Source organism: Oratosquilla oratoria, chromosome 27 (assembly GCF_046742065.1).
Source record: "Oratosquilla oratoria isolate Oo_2021 chromosome 27, ASM4674206v1, whole genome shotgun sequence".
Classification (NCBI taxonomy): Eukaryota; Metazoa; Arthropoda; class Malacostraca; order Stomatopoda; family Squillidae; genus Oratosquilla; species Oratosquilla oratoria.
Genome location: NC_134803.1, coordinates 35277415 through 35292414, shown reverse-complemented (window position 1 = coordinate 35292414; position 15000 = coordinate 35277415). Strand labels below are relative to the sequence as shown.

The 15000-nt window shown below is 37.7% G+C and overlaps 1 protein-coding gene across 1 annotated transcript in view; it reads left to right on the top strand.

The window, feature by feature from the left end:
* Positions 1-757: 757 nt before the first annotated feature.
* Positions 758-15000, top strand: part of LOC143039950 (GTP-binding protein Di-Ras1-like) — a 62752-nt gene continuing 48509 nt past the window's right edge. Inside the window, exon 1 of the mRNA XM_076210423.1 lies at positions 758-1672. Within this exon, the coding sequence (XP_076066538.1) occupies positions 1531-1672 (142 nt within the window). The 5' untranslated portion in view covers positions 758-1530. The remainder of the gene's footprint in view (positions 1673-15000) is intronic.

Genomic DNA, 15000 nt, shown 5'->3' with positions numbered 1-15000 from the left:
TATACATATACATATACATATACTTATATATATACATATACTTATACATATACAGTACATATGTACATACGTCGTTGTCTATTTTTTCATATTTTATTTTTATTTTTATTTTTATTTTTTACTTTTCATTGTCTTTATGTTTATCCTTCTTTTCTTGCTTCTCGTCGTACTTCACCCCCTTCGTTCACCCTACTCTTTCTCCTTTCTCTTCTCCTCATCCTGTTAGTTTTTTTTCTGCTGTTTCCTTCCTTTTCTTCTTGCTTTTTTGCCTCCTCCTTTCCTTTCTTTTATCTTCCTTTTCCACACCATCCTCATCTTCATCCTCATCCTCTTTTTCCTCATCCTCCTACTATTCTTTCTACTGTCCGTCTCTTCATCCTCATCCCCATCCTCATCTTCTTCATCCTCATCCTTATTCTTATCCTCATTCTATTCCCTTCTTCTTCATAATCTTACTTTTAATTATCCTTCCTTTCTTCCCTCAACATTCTCCTTCTTTTCCTCATCTTTTCTTTCTCGTTCCTTTTACGTCATCATTTCATCTTTTCATCTCTTTTTTTCCCTCTTCTTGTTTTTCTGTCTTTTTTTGTTTATTTATTCCTCCCACTGTTCCTTTTCCTACAGCTGTCATCTCCTCTTACTTCTCCTACGCCTTGTCATCGTCATCGTCGTCATAGTCGAACTCTTTCAGAGCCAACTTCGCGCCCCTCCACTCCCTCCAGTCAGCGTCCCTTTTCATTTGGCGGCCAGCCTCCCGCGTCTCACTCGATCGCCAACCACCGAGAGATCGACACGACCCGAACGAGCTCGAAGGACAGACAGCGAGCGCGCTCCAGAGGCGCTCTCTACCCCAGCCAGTCGCACCCTTCTCCTCGTCTGCTGAACTGCAGACGTATCTTCTTCGGCCCTTTAACATCACTGCTGCAGGAAGATTCAGAGAGATTCCACGCTGGATGTACCAGAAGCTGGCTATTGGTGTTTTCGTGTTTTGGTGTGAAAGACAGGCCGAAGTTAGCTCAACTTTCTCGACTCTTGTGGTTTTGTCACGTGAGGTGTTCTTAGAGACATAAAAGGATCCAGGTGACATACTGATCAGTAACTTTTTCCGGGATAAACTTGTGCAACTTAGGTTGTTAAATGATCAGTACCTGAAACTAACACTTCTAGAACTACAAAAAATACAGAAGAGTAAGGGTTAGTGTTATAGACTCGAAAAAACATACCTGAAGCGTCTGATCCTATTTAGAAGACTTCGAGAACTTCAACTACTTGAAGCTTTGGACGAGACCAGACATCACAGATGCCAAAACATATCTAAAATTTTGGTACCCCGCTTCAAGCTTGAAGTTCCTCTTCAGATATTTGAATAAAGACGTCTTTGCTTGACTTGGAACGCAAAGATACTGTGTCCAAGCTTCAAGAAAAATTTCTTGTGGACTCTTAGATAACCTTCGGGTCCTTCTGGTCGAAGACGAATTTCCTCTTCGCCCTTCCTCTTCGGGTGAGACGCTTTAGACCCACGAAGTCGCAATGAAGGAGAGCAAATTGGTGATCCTTGGGGCAGGAGGGGTAGGCAAGACCTCTCTCGTCCTCCAGTTCCTACAGGGCTTCTTCTCCACGACGTACAAGCCCACCGTCGAGGACTGTTATAGCCACACGCTCCAGCTACCCAGTAAGCATTCTTTCATGTTTTGTACACCATGTATATTGATTACGTATGTTTTATGGTATTTTAAGGGGTTTTAATCAAATCTCTACAGACCAGAATCACATAGGATTTTTTATGTTTTGAGGTTGATTTCTATATTAAAAAAAGAATAGCGATAATTTTAAAATTTCTACTATCCATCTGTCCTACTGTATTTCTTAAATATTCTCTTTAGTCACAAAATTAACCGTTGCTTCTATTTCCACAATATTTTGTTCACGTAATACTCAAACTCTATGAAAAGGTTGGCAACACTTAATTTTGCGACTGTATTCGATTATATATTTAATCAGCCGAGTCCATTCTATAAAAAGTGATTATTGTATTTCTTTGAATACTATTGTATTTTTGAGCACTCTTCCTGGTGTTAGCCGCTTTACTACATTGACATTCACTAAGCTGGTGTTTGTCAGGATAGAATTTCTAAAGTTCGTCATCGTAGAAATGGGGCACAATGTGATATATATATATATATATATATATATATATATATATATATATGTCAATATATATATATATGTATATATATAAATATATATATATATGTATATATATATATATATACATATACATATATATATATACATATATATATATATATATATATATATATATATATGTATGTATGTATTTCTATTAATTTCTGTTTATTCATTTATTTATTTTCTTTTTAAGGCAAGAGATAGTCTCCGAGGGTTAACGAGATAGGTATGGCAGAGGTTATCGAAATTGGTTATAAACCCTTTTCTACATATGGGGAAAGAGAGGAATGCTATGAAGACGAAAAGAATATTCTGTTGATATTCATATTAAAAAAATGCCTCTTGGTACGGAACCAATTCATAAGCATCTAGAGGTCATCTCAAGTGGGAACATTAATATTACATTCAGTATATCATAGGATGTGGCTCGTAAGGCAATGATTTTGTTTCATAAAGCAAAGGATGTTCTCAAATCGAGATTTGTGGTTCGTGTTTCAAGGACTATGGATTGTAATTCAAAGGTTACGGTGTGCCAAGCGAATGACCGAGGACTGTGATTACTATATAAAACATTCTAGTTCGAAAACCGAGGTTTTTGTACGGAAACCAAAGGCTATTTTTCATATGGTGAAAGTCTTGGTTTATAAACTGTGGTCCTTTCTTATATTAAGGATCGTAGTTCGGAAACCGAAACTTTTGATTCGTAAACCGAAACTTTTTATTCGTAAACCGAAGTCTGTTTTTTTTTTTTTTTTAGTGTTATGCTTCAAAAACCGAAGGTTGTAGTGTAATTCGTAACCTGAAGGCTTTAATTTGCAGGTCGATGGTTCCTGATTGTAAAGCGAGGTTATGATCCCTAAGATGATTAATTAGAATGCAGCCTTTACAGGAAGAACAAGTGAATTCCCCTCCGGACACTTCAGCTTACGTGAAATGTCAAACGAATACGCGAGAACTAGGCCATTTATTTATCAAGTGAAGCAGTACAGAATTTTCTATCTTCTTCCCCTTCCGCAATCTCTCGAACTTGCTTCCTCCGAATATCTTTCCAGTTATATCGCTCCTCCGGTTATTGAAATCAATATTTTTTCTTTCTCTGTTTCTAATTGCTTATTTTTGGAAAGAGGCTGTACATATAATCAAGTAATATGATTAAAAAACACTGACGTTGGTGTCAACTCTGTCAGGAAGTAGTAAATTTCACGTGGGTGTTACAACCTTCAAATGACGTCGTAGATTTTTCAACTTCAGACGTTGGTTTGAATTTTGTTCCAGCGAATTTGAAAAAAGAGGCTTGATCGTATGGCAACACTTTTAGCTGGCGGTGTTACCATACGAGTGAGCATCACTTTTCTCAAAGATGTTGGATAAGAGACTATGTGCGCTCGATAATATTCCTTTGGAAGACGGTGAGACTCCTAATGTATCTGGATAATACATTACTTCTTGGTCATGTCCTCGGCTCGTACAGGAATAAATTAGTTTATCATAAGCTGATGTTAGACGATTTCATTCAGCTGATGGAAACCTCTCCCCTCTCCCTCCCCCTCTCTCTTTCTCCATCTCTACACATACACACAGCTGTTGTTGAACTTTTTTGCCAACACAGACATTCCAAAACAGGAAATTGCTTCGCCTTCGTCGTCATAACAAAGAGTGACACATTTGGCAGACTTCATTCTGGCTAACACCAGATGATTCTATTCAAGAGAGCGTCAAGGTATTTTATTTAGTTTAGGGACGGTGAGGATTCTGACGGGTGTGATCATTTCACTATCAAAGGAGTGACACGGAGATGAATACAATAGCCTGGCGGAAATCCAGAATTAAGAACAAAAGATTCGATCAAACGTCGCGAACTTCCCTTTATCAGGAGGCTAGGACGGTGCCCCCTATAGAGGTCTTTGTAGCGTGGAATTTAACTATGCCCTTGGTCCAACTCACTGGTGGCAGGGCTTGAACTGCCATCACCTCGACCTTCGCCGCAAGTAGCGACACTAACCCGCTCGACCAGAGAGCATCCAAAAATACATACATACATACATACATACATACATACATACATACATACATACATACATACATACATACATACATACATACATACATACATACATACATACATACATACATACATACATACATACAAGCATACATACATACATACATACATACATACATACATACATACATACATACATACATACATACATACATACATACATACATACATACATACATACATACATACATACATACATACATACATACACACATACATACATACATATACCAAAGGCTTTTTCCCCCTTACAAGGGAGGTAGCCAAAAACAAAGGCATAAAAACCACTCCCACCCATTCCATCCCCAACATACTCTACTCCTTCTTGTCTTGGCACCTCCTGGATGATGGGTCATCCCTGCATCTCGCCCACTGCCCCGGGTCGGAAGTAGTGTCACTAGACACAGCACATCCACAGTAAGGCCGCTTCATTAAGTTGGCGACCCCTTCTCTCCGTCCCCTCATGTATAAAAAGAGAAGACGGGGAGAAATCCCTTTAGGCAGTGTCAATTAATTTTTCACACATACTCCCCCACCCCCCATCCCCCACCCACTCCCTTATATGCATCACAGCATCATCCATACACAACCATTCCCCATTCACCCCTATCTTCTGTCTTCTCCCTTCCTTCCTCAACAGACATTCCCCTCTTTCCCAATGCCCCTTTTACCCCATCCATCCATCTCATCCTAGGTCACCCCCTCATGTTCACTCCTTCGAACTCTGCCTTCCACACCTCTTTTAAAATCTTTCTTCACTCATTCTTTCCATGTGTCCAAACCAAACTAATACTCTTTCATCAACCCTATCTCCCAACTCCCTTTCCACCCCTGTTCTCCTCACTTCCTCATTTCTCACAATATCCAGCCTAGTAACCCCTATCATACTTCTCAGGCACTTCATCTCAAACACATTCAAACTCCTCCTCTCTTCCTCTCTTATATTCCATGTTTCTGCCCCATACAGTGCTGTCGGCACAATCACTTCTCTTTAGCATCCATTCCCAAATGTCTATTTCTCATTAGTATTCCAAAAATTAAAGAAAGAAAAACGAAATAAGATTGATTGAGATGAACTAAAACTACTTCGTTATTGGGTAATTGGATGCCATAGGGATGAAATATTAGTTAGACGACAACTAGCGTAAAGAAAAAAGAAAAATGTCACACCCGGTATGGATGAGGTTCAAAAGTGATTATTCTCTTTATGGCTTTCTCTCTCTCATACTAACGAGTCATTTACTTCTAGTCACGAAAGTTTAAAGAGCCACTTCGTCTTTTATCATTTGCTAAGACTTTGTGAGACTGGTTCAGAAGTCTCCTTAATCTCTCCGCCCACGAGAAACTTACCTAAGTTGAATGAAATTGCCTGGACGAAGGAAGACCAAAATACGAAAGGTGGGACATTAAAGAACATGATTAATTTGTCCCGGTTTAGTACTATGGTCGCGGCTGGTTTCTTATCTATATCCCATAAAATCACATGTTCAGATTCAGAAAATAATCCTAAAGTTGGAATTAGGTTTGATTCTCTGATTCTGATAAGGTTTCCCCAAATCTGAATAAAATCATGCGATGGCAACCAAAATAAAAATAGATGGATAAATAAATAAAAATAAAGCAAATAAGTAGATAAATAAAAAGGCAAGGAAGCAAGTTGGTGTTGAAGAATGAGCTGAAATAGTTGAATATGGCTGCCAAGAGAGTTACTTAAGCTAAATGAAAAATAAATAAATAAATAAATAAACAAATAAAACACTATGAAATGAAATAGACATGAGACAAAATAAAATAAAATAAAATAAAATAAGATAAAACAAGTAGATAAATAAAAAGGCAAGGAAGCAAGTTGGTGTTGAAGAATGAGCTGAAACAGTTGAATATGGTGGCCAAGAAAGTTACTTAAGCTAAATGAAAAAAATATAAAAAATAAAACACTATGAAATGAAATAGACATGAGACAAAATCAAATAAGCTAAAATAAAATAAAATAAAACAAAATAAAATAAAATGAAACATAATAAAACAAAATAAAATAAAATAGAATTAAATAAACACAAATAAAATGTGAAAAATAAAATGAAATAAGACAAAACAAATTCTAACAAAACAGTATAACAAAGGAATGTACTAGATTAAATGGAATATAATAAAATAAGATAAAATGAAATAAAAAACAAAATTAAACAAAATAAAATAAAACAAGATAACCTATGATGAAATAAAACGAGATCAAATAAATCAAAGTAAAACAAAATATAAAACAAAGTATTTCAAGACATCTTCCTATGTAGAAGCTTCTCAGATCGGGGAGGTCGGATCAAAGTGCGCTTGTAATCGATCGTCCTTTAACAAAGTTCGTAAAACGGGTTAGGCTGTTCTTTTCAGAAAAAGCTCTGAGTCGGCGATTTCCGTTTCAGGAAAACGATGCTTGATTGAACCGAAGCCTTTGGGTCGAAACGTAGTTTGCCCTCAGCTAAAAAAAAAAAGAAAGAAAAAAAAAAAAAAAAAAAAAAAACACTGGTGGATTTTATCAAATGAATAAAGAAAACGACTTAATTTCTGCCTGCGTAATTCTATAATTTTTTCCCAATTAAGGGAAAATAATGGACCATTTCTGGTTCAGTTTAAAAAATAAGTTGAAAAATCGACATTCTTTCCTATCTGCGTAACTATAAAATATCACTCGATAAAAAAGAATTGTTTTTCAAGTCAAAGCAACAAAGTAAAGAAAATGTAATATGATTCTCGTGACTCCTAGATTGTCTCTATATTCGTATTCATTTGTCTGTTTATTAGCTGCTATTAGTTGATTGCTAGGACATTTATCTATCCTATTCAATCACTCGTTTGTATTTTCATGATAGGAATAAATAATTTGCTCAATAATCTCGAAACAAAACAAATATAATTTATATTCCTAAAAATATTAATAATAATCAAATGCCTTACCTTACAAATATATATATATATATATATATATATATATATATATATATATATATATATATATATATATATATATATATATATATATATGCCGCAGCTAAAAAATAAAAAGACTTCAAAAAAGAAAAGAAAAGAAAAAATCAGGAAGGCCATTATATAGAAAAAAAAATGAAAGGAAAAGAAATATAGTTTCTCAAGGAAGTCTTTGAAAAAAAAGAACAAGGTATTCCAAAAATGAAAGGAAAGGAAAAATACATTTTGCCGTCACGTTAGAAAGACGGATACTCGGGTTGTCCTTTTTTGGGCTTCAAAGAAGGGATAAAATAACATTAAATCATATTGATGCTTGGAGCTCACACACACACACACGCGCGTTCTCGTATGGACACATACACATGCACGCAAATATACACACAAAAATAACACAACGTGTAAACAAATAAACATACATATATATATATATATATATATATATATATATATATATGTATATATATATATATATATATATATATATATATATGTATACATGTAAACGCACACACACACACCTCGTGGCGCAGTGGTTAGAGTTCCCACCTGCCACTACGGCGGTCCGGGTTCTTCAAGCGAGAAACACAAAACATGGCGACCGTAAGGGAAGAATGTAGAAAGGGTACAAGCATACGCATACACATACTGTACACGCACATACACAGACACATACACAAGCATACGCATACACATATTGTACGCGCACATACACAGACACATACACAAGCATACACACGTATATACACACGCACATACACAAGGATACACACGCACATACACAAGCATACACACGCACCTACATATGCATACACACGTATATATACAAGCAGGCACACACACATATACACAAGTATACACACGCACATACATAAACATACACATGCACATACATACGCACATTCACAAGCATAAGCACGTACATATACAAGCATACACACGCACATACACATGCATACATACGCACATACACAAGCATACACATCTACATACATAAACATACACACGCACGTACATAAGCATACACACGTATATACACAAGCATAAGACCGCACCTATACATATATATACACAAGCATAGACGAGCATGCAAACCCATATACAGAATCATACACAAGCGTATACAAAAGCACACACGCTTTACACAGGTATGTACATGCACATGCAAAAGCATGCACACGCATATACACATGCATACACACGAACATACACAAACATACACACGCACATACACAAACATACACACGCACATACGCAAGCATACACGACTCGGTGGCGCGGTTGGTAGTCTCCGGCTGTCACTACGGCGGCCCGGGTTCGAATCTTGCCCAGGGCTGAAATAATTTCAGTATCGCTGCGCTTCGAGTCGTTACTCCAACTCTTGTGGGCAGGGAGTTGGGTGTGTGTGTGCATGTGAGGTCACAGCATTATCCATAGATCGGTCATACGTGCTCTGAGCTCTCTTCCGAGAGGAAAATAGCTATCGATCATGAGTCCAACACGTGATCCAAAGACCATGATGAATACACACTACATACACAAGCATACACACATATGTACGTGAAAATACACACGCGCATACACAAGTATATATACGCACATACACAAGCATACACACAAACACAAGCATACACGTGCACATATGCAAACATACACACGCACATAACCAAGCATACCCACGCACATGCACAAACATACACACGCACATACACAAGCATATGCACATACATACGAGCGCATAGGTACGCACACACGTGTGCGCATATACTCCCAGTGAATACATTCCATATGTATTACGAGCATCGTGTTAATTAACCTTCCCCGAAGACATTGATTTGTGTGTGATTCCAGGCGATGTACAGGCGCATTTCAAAGGTCGGCGAAAGTTTTGTAGTATATTATCTACAAATGTACGGCACCATAAAAACATTGTCTCTATTAATTCAATATATCACTAATTAATTGCAATCGTTTTATGATAGAATAGGGTAAATAAAGTAGTTTTGTAGTATCTTATCTACAAATGTACGGCACCACAAAAATATTGTCTCTATTACTTCAATATATCACTAATTAATTGCAATCATTCTATGATAGAATAGGGTAAATAAAGGGTTATCATCGAGGTTTGAGATTTGATTGATGATTAAGATAATAAAATCTGTCCTATTCAGAAGAATTAGCTTATGTGCAAGCTGAGAAGCAGTTTGAACTTCTCTCTCACTCGAAATGCTGATGCAGTACATGTAAAAACATTTCAGGTGAAAGAAATGTTCAAATTGTATTTTAGTACAACAACAGGAAGTCTGCCTTTGCCTGCGCTGCGTCACCTGTGTTGCCTGTGTCGCCTGTGTCGCCTGCGTCTCAGTTTGTGCTTAGACTTCCACTGGAAGAGGCCGTTCTCCGCTGTGTGTAAAGCCCATCTCTAGCCCCCCACTCGCATCATACCACTGATCTTTATGAAAAGCTGCCCACCCTTACGTTACTTCTAATTAGCTTCGTTCTCACAAAGGCTCGGGGGAGGTGTCTACGCACATGCCGACAACACGTGACAAATATTATTAACTTCATCCTGGTGACATTGAGCCGCCTCCTAGGCCGTCACCTTGACCCTATGGACTAATCAGGATAAAGTTTCTTCCGGGGGAGACCTGTGTAAGAGTCTGGGGATCGTTGCCAGGGGTCATGAGGCTGTGGGTCCTCTACTCATTACACCTCGAGGAAACAGAACCTCGGACACCTCGACTACCGATCTCGTCCTCCGGGAAGTAGGAGCCGTTCTGGATAATTGCTCTCCTGCAGAGGGGGCAAGCTTCCCTTGGTCGTAAATTACAGTAATGGGTGTAAGGGATTAATTCTCTTCGTTACAGTAGTTCCCTTCACCTCCACTCCGACCTTCGCCGTCATCGGGTGATTAAAGTCGTTTGCTGTTAACTAAAATAAAATCCGTAAACTACTTCGTCGTGTCAAAAGAGTTAATCCTTTCAGCCTTAAGTTTTCATCCAAAAAATATCGTCTTTTTTCACCTGAATGATTCGGTTTAACATCGCGAACTCCTCCTGTCATTAGGCTAGAACGGTACCCCTTACAGAGGACTTCTTAGCATAGAATCTAATCACCCATGCCATTGGTTCAATTCGCTGGTGGCAGGATTCGAACTGCTCGACATCCGACGCAAGTAGCAAAGCTCTAATCAACTCAGCCAGCTAGCACCATTATCGAGATAATGTCAGTCTTGGCTAAGAGGCCGCTCTGAAGCTGCATGAAGTCCTCTAACTCTAACCAGAGTAAAGTCTGTAATGTGTCATCATGTTTAATCCTCTTCCCCGAGAGGACTCTCTTCAGATTAGCAAAATCGTCTGGCAATAAATCAATGCTGATATCTGCCTTTGCACAAATTGTTAGATTTTAGCCTCCAGACTTAGAAATCTCTGTGGGCCACTCGAGAGCAGTGGAACCCCATCTGAGAAATATATCGCAAAATTACCTTCATTTTTTCATGCGAATGAGTACGGAAATTAATGTGGAATTCCCTCTGCTTTGTCATCCCACCTTTTTTTTTTTTTTTTTTTACGTTGGCCGTAGAAGAAATTTGGAAACAAGTTGAGAGGAATTCTGTTCTTGCAATTGTACCGCGAGGGAATTCGGAAATTGGAATTCCTGCACATTAACTTCTTCAGCCCGGTTATGTGTTGTATACATTTTGTTCTGTTTAACGTCAGACTTTCATCCAAGAAAAAAATGTTACTCTCCTTATTCTTATTTTCTTTACCTTTATTATCCATCTATTTTTTGTAACTTAGCAAAAGTATCTTACTAGCTTAACTCCCCAGCAAAGGAAACACCCGTCAGCCAAATAAGATAAATCTGTCTCTATGTATAATGAAATATGTATCAAACGACATCCAGCATGAAATTGTCAAGCATCATAGTCACCAATAGATAGACCAATGTATGTTTGTGCATCCTGTAGCATTTTCACTTTGTCAACAAAAAGGTCTGAACACCGCCCCCTCTTTGAAAAATACCCCAGCATGACCGCGACCCACTTGTAACAAAGCGCTCTGAGCCCCAGAACGATTCCCCACGCTGTAAACACAGTCACACACTGACCTATACGGGTATGACCAGCATATCCACTCCGGTCGCCTCCCACCCTACATGTGCCGCTCAGTGATGGAAATAACATCAGCTGCAGTGTTGCCACATATACGAATAACACCAGTAGCAGTGATGCCACATCTCATCAACTACTAGGTCAACGATATACGAGACAACACATAGCAACACATTGTCACGCGGTCTTCCCATAGAAGTCTTATGAATTAGATTCCGCACTCCAAAATGAAGAAGAAGGTTACGTACATTTTCATATTTCATTTTTAATAGCACGTCTAGCTTCATTATGGACCACAAGGTCATGAGGATATTCTTGCGTAATAATCTATTGTGATTCTTTCACTACGAAGGGATGCCGTAAAGGTGCCAGTGATAAGAGGCTGTAAAAGACCATAAGTCCTACACTAGGCAGTTCCATACCCATTACCACCTATCATCCCTATCCATAAACTTATCTAACCTTATCTTAAAACAAACAATAGTTTTGGCACTCACTACAGACTTACTAAATCTATTCCATTCGTCAACTACTATTGAAATAGACTCAATGACCATGTAGTGGGCACTGAAACTATTGGATGTTTTAAAAAAAAAAAAAAGTTAAATAACTTTGTGGATAGAAATGATAGGTGCCATCAAGGATGGGAAAGGTTGCTAGAGATAAGCTACAGTTCCTCCACAGATGAGTGGTCACCTGATGGTTTCCAGCGCTTAACAAGGAAATAGGCAAGGACTGGTTTGTCAGTACAGTGGTTAGCGAACGGAATAGACTTAGTAACTATGTAGTGAACACTGAAACAATTGTTTTTTTTAGAAGATTAGGTAACCTTATGTATAGGAATGACAGGTGGTAAGGGATATGCAACTACCTAGTGTAGGTCTTATGGTCTCTTGCGGTCTCCTCCATCCATATATTCTTACTCGTATGTTCTTATGCGATATAAAAAATAATCTACTGCCCTTAGCTGAAAAGAGTAGTATGTTATTATCTAAAAAAAAAAACTCTAAAGGGAATCTTTATATCTTTGAACACCCATGGTACGGTTTTGTACCCTCAAATGAACAATAAACCTGAGTCGCCAAAAGAAGAGACGAAGAAGGTGTGTAGCTGAGGACGAAGGCGTCACCTTTGCCCTATTATGCGCTTAGACTTATTGGAGTGCAGGTAATAGTCCCTACTAGGAATCGAACAGAAGTATGGGATTTAAATCCAAAAGTAAGCAAATTCACAGTGGCCAGAATGAAAGCATTAAAGAGAGACATTGAGTAATAAGAAATGCAATCTTTCATGTCCACCCACATGGAGACGAAAAAATAAAATAAAATGAAATAAAATAAAACATTAAGATGCATTGACCGAGTTTACTGGCTTTCGTAAATCACCGTTGATTAAAAAGAATGAGAATATAAAAGCTTCACTTCTTATCTCCAGAATTGCAGTTCAACAGAAATTCATTAGCGTGAAGTGTGATCTCGCCTGGAGTTCATAGTTGTTACATCGTTACGAAATAGATTAAAAATATGTATATTTTCATTTGATATTAATTTTCATGTACTCATGATATGCAAGATTAGAATGACATTTCTCCAAAGAAAAGGTCAAATAAGGAATAGCGACTAAGGAAGAGGACAACATTATTTAAGTCTACGGAATCAGTGCGCCGCGTTTCACTACATAGTCTGATTCTAGTATATGCAGTTCTGTTCATTTCAATAAACAATTTGAGTTGAAAGAAGGACATAAACGCTTGTGGTTTTTTCTTATTTGTTTGATTATATTCTTTGCACGGCATCAGTAAAAATATTCTGTATCGATATTCATGCACCGGATGATGCAGCAAGTGTACAAAATGATTGAATTTATTGATATGATATTTATCAGTAAAAAGATGAAACAACAAAGGGTGACTGCATGGTGATGCCCTGAAAGATGGGCATAAGAAGGAATCATATCCATTCTGTCTATCTTCAAGCCCCATGACCATGGTCAGTCTCACCTGAAGGTGCAGCATCTGTAGGGGCCTATGGTCTCTATAAATTTCAACTGTGTTCTTCCTCCACAGTTTTTTACACAAGGAGAGCTCACAAATTGTGACTGTTCCCCTCCTATTCCCATCCACTACTACAGCCCAGTGATATAGACTCAGCACCATACTTGTCCAACACAGATATCAGTCCGCTATGAGGCTGTGGATGTCCAGTTGGTGAAATTCGAAACAACAATTGTTATTATCACCAATTATTTTCCATGAAAAGAAATATTATCAAGAAGGCAGTTTCAAGTTAGATTATCATCCAGCTGATGAATAAAATGAGTAGAAATGATGATAAAGCACTCTGAAATGTTTTATCCTCCGGGATCAGATTACATTTGATTTGAATGCCTTAGGGAAAAGTTGAAGACTTACCTTGAAATTACTTTATTGGCTCAGCCAAGCATTTACCTGATATTTTATGTTAACAGATGAAAATGGGACGATTCCTCACTCACATTTTAGATAACCTATTACCCGAGTAAAGTAAGATCTTCAGAAATGTCATATTCCTTTCGTTCGGCGACTCTTTGCAAAATATACATAACCCTGATCAAGTCTTTGACGCCACAATCCATGGCACGATGACAACATCGAGACAGGGCACTTGATCGCTGCCGATTGTATTCATGAAAACAGCAGAAATCACTTACATATATGAATAAATTACGATGGAAAAAGGTTAATGGCAAATCATGGCAGCTGGAGAGCTTTGGATTCATAATTATATCTGCTTGCTCTTACTCTTACAGCTTTCTCTTGAAAGTTGTAAATGAAAATGAGAACAAGGCACTACTGGCGTTTGTAAATTAATTTTCGTTCTCCTGATTACAAATCTAATGAGTTTCCGATCAAACGAATGTAACAAAACCCTCTGGTAGATCAGAGTTGCAGAAGCTGTTAATGAATCTTCTCAAATACTGTAATGATAGACCAAATATACTGACTAAAACGCTAAGATTGAACTACACTCGTGTAAATACTCAAAGAAACTCAAGAGCAAGGGACGGCATAGCTTTCCAGCGCAACAAAGGAACCAGAAACTCTTGTCTCTTTCCAGGGGAGGGTGTGCTAAAAGAAAACCCAACCACGAATGGGGAAGGAGAATATGTTCTCCGTTAGTGATTGTGAAATATCATCATGAATTTTATTGTGGAATGTACGCTTGTCAAATAGACGTTTGCGAAATGTAACTGTGAAATGTGACTGTGAAATGTAACTGTGAAATTTAATTGTGAAATATCATTGTGAAAAATATGATTGCGAAATTTTATTGTGGAGTGAATGTTTGTGAAATAAACATTTATGAATTGTGCTTGTGAAATGTGATTGTGAAATTTCCTCGTGAGATAGACGTTTATGCCAAGAATAGTACAGAACTTTAGTTCACTCACATACTTCTCATGACACCAGAAAAAATATATATTATTAGAACCGCATAATCAACAACTGAAAGTGAATGGGAGAATTAAAATACTAATTCTATATAGTCTTTCAAAATCGCGGAGACTTTCGGATTCTAGAAAGAAATTATATAAACTCTAGGTAATTTTATTTGAAAGTATTAGCCTCTAGATTGCTTATATTAATCCGCCATGGTCTCTTGATATCGTCCGA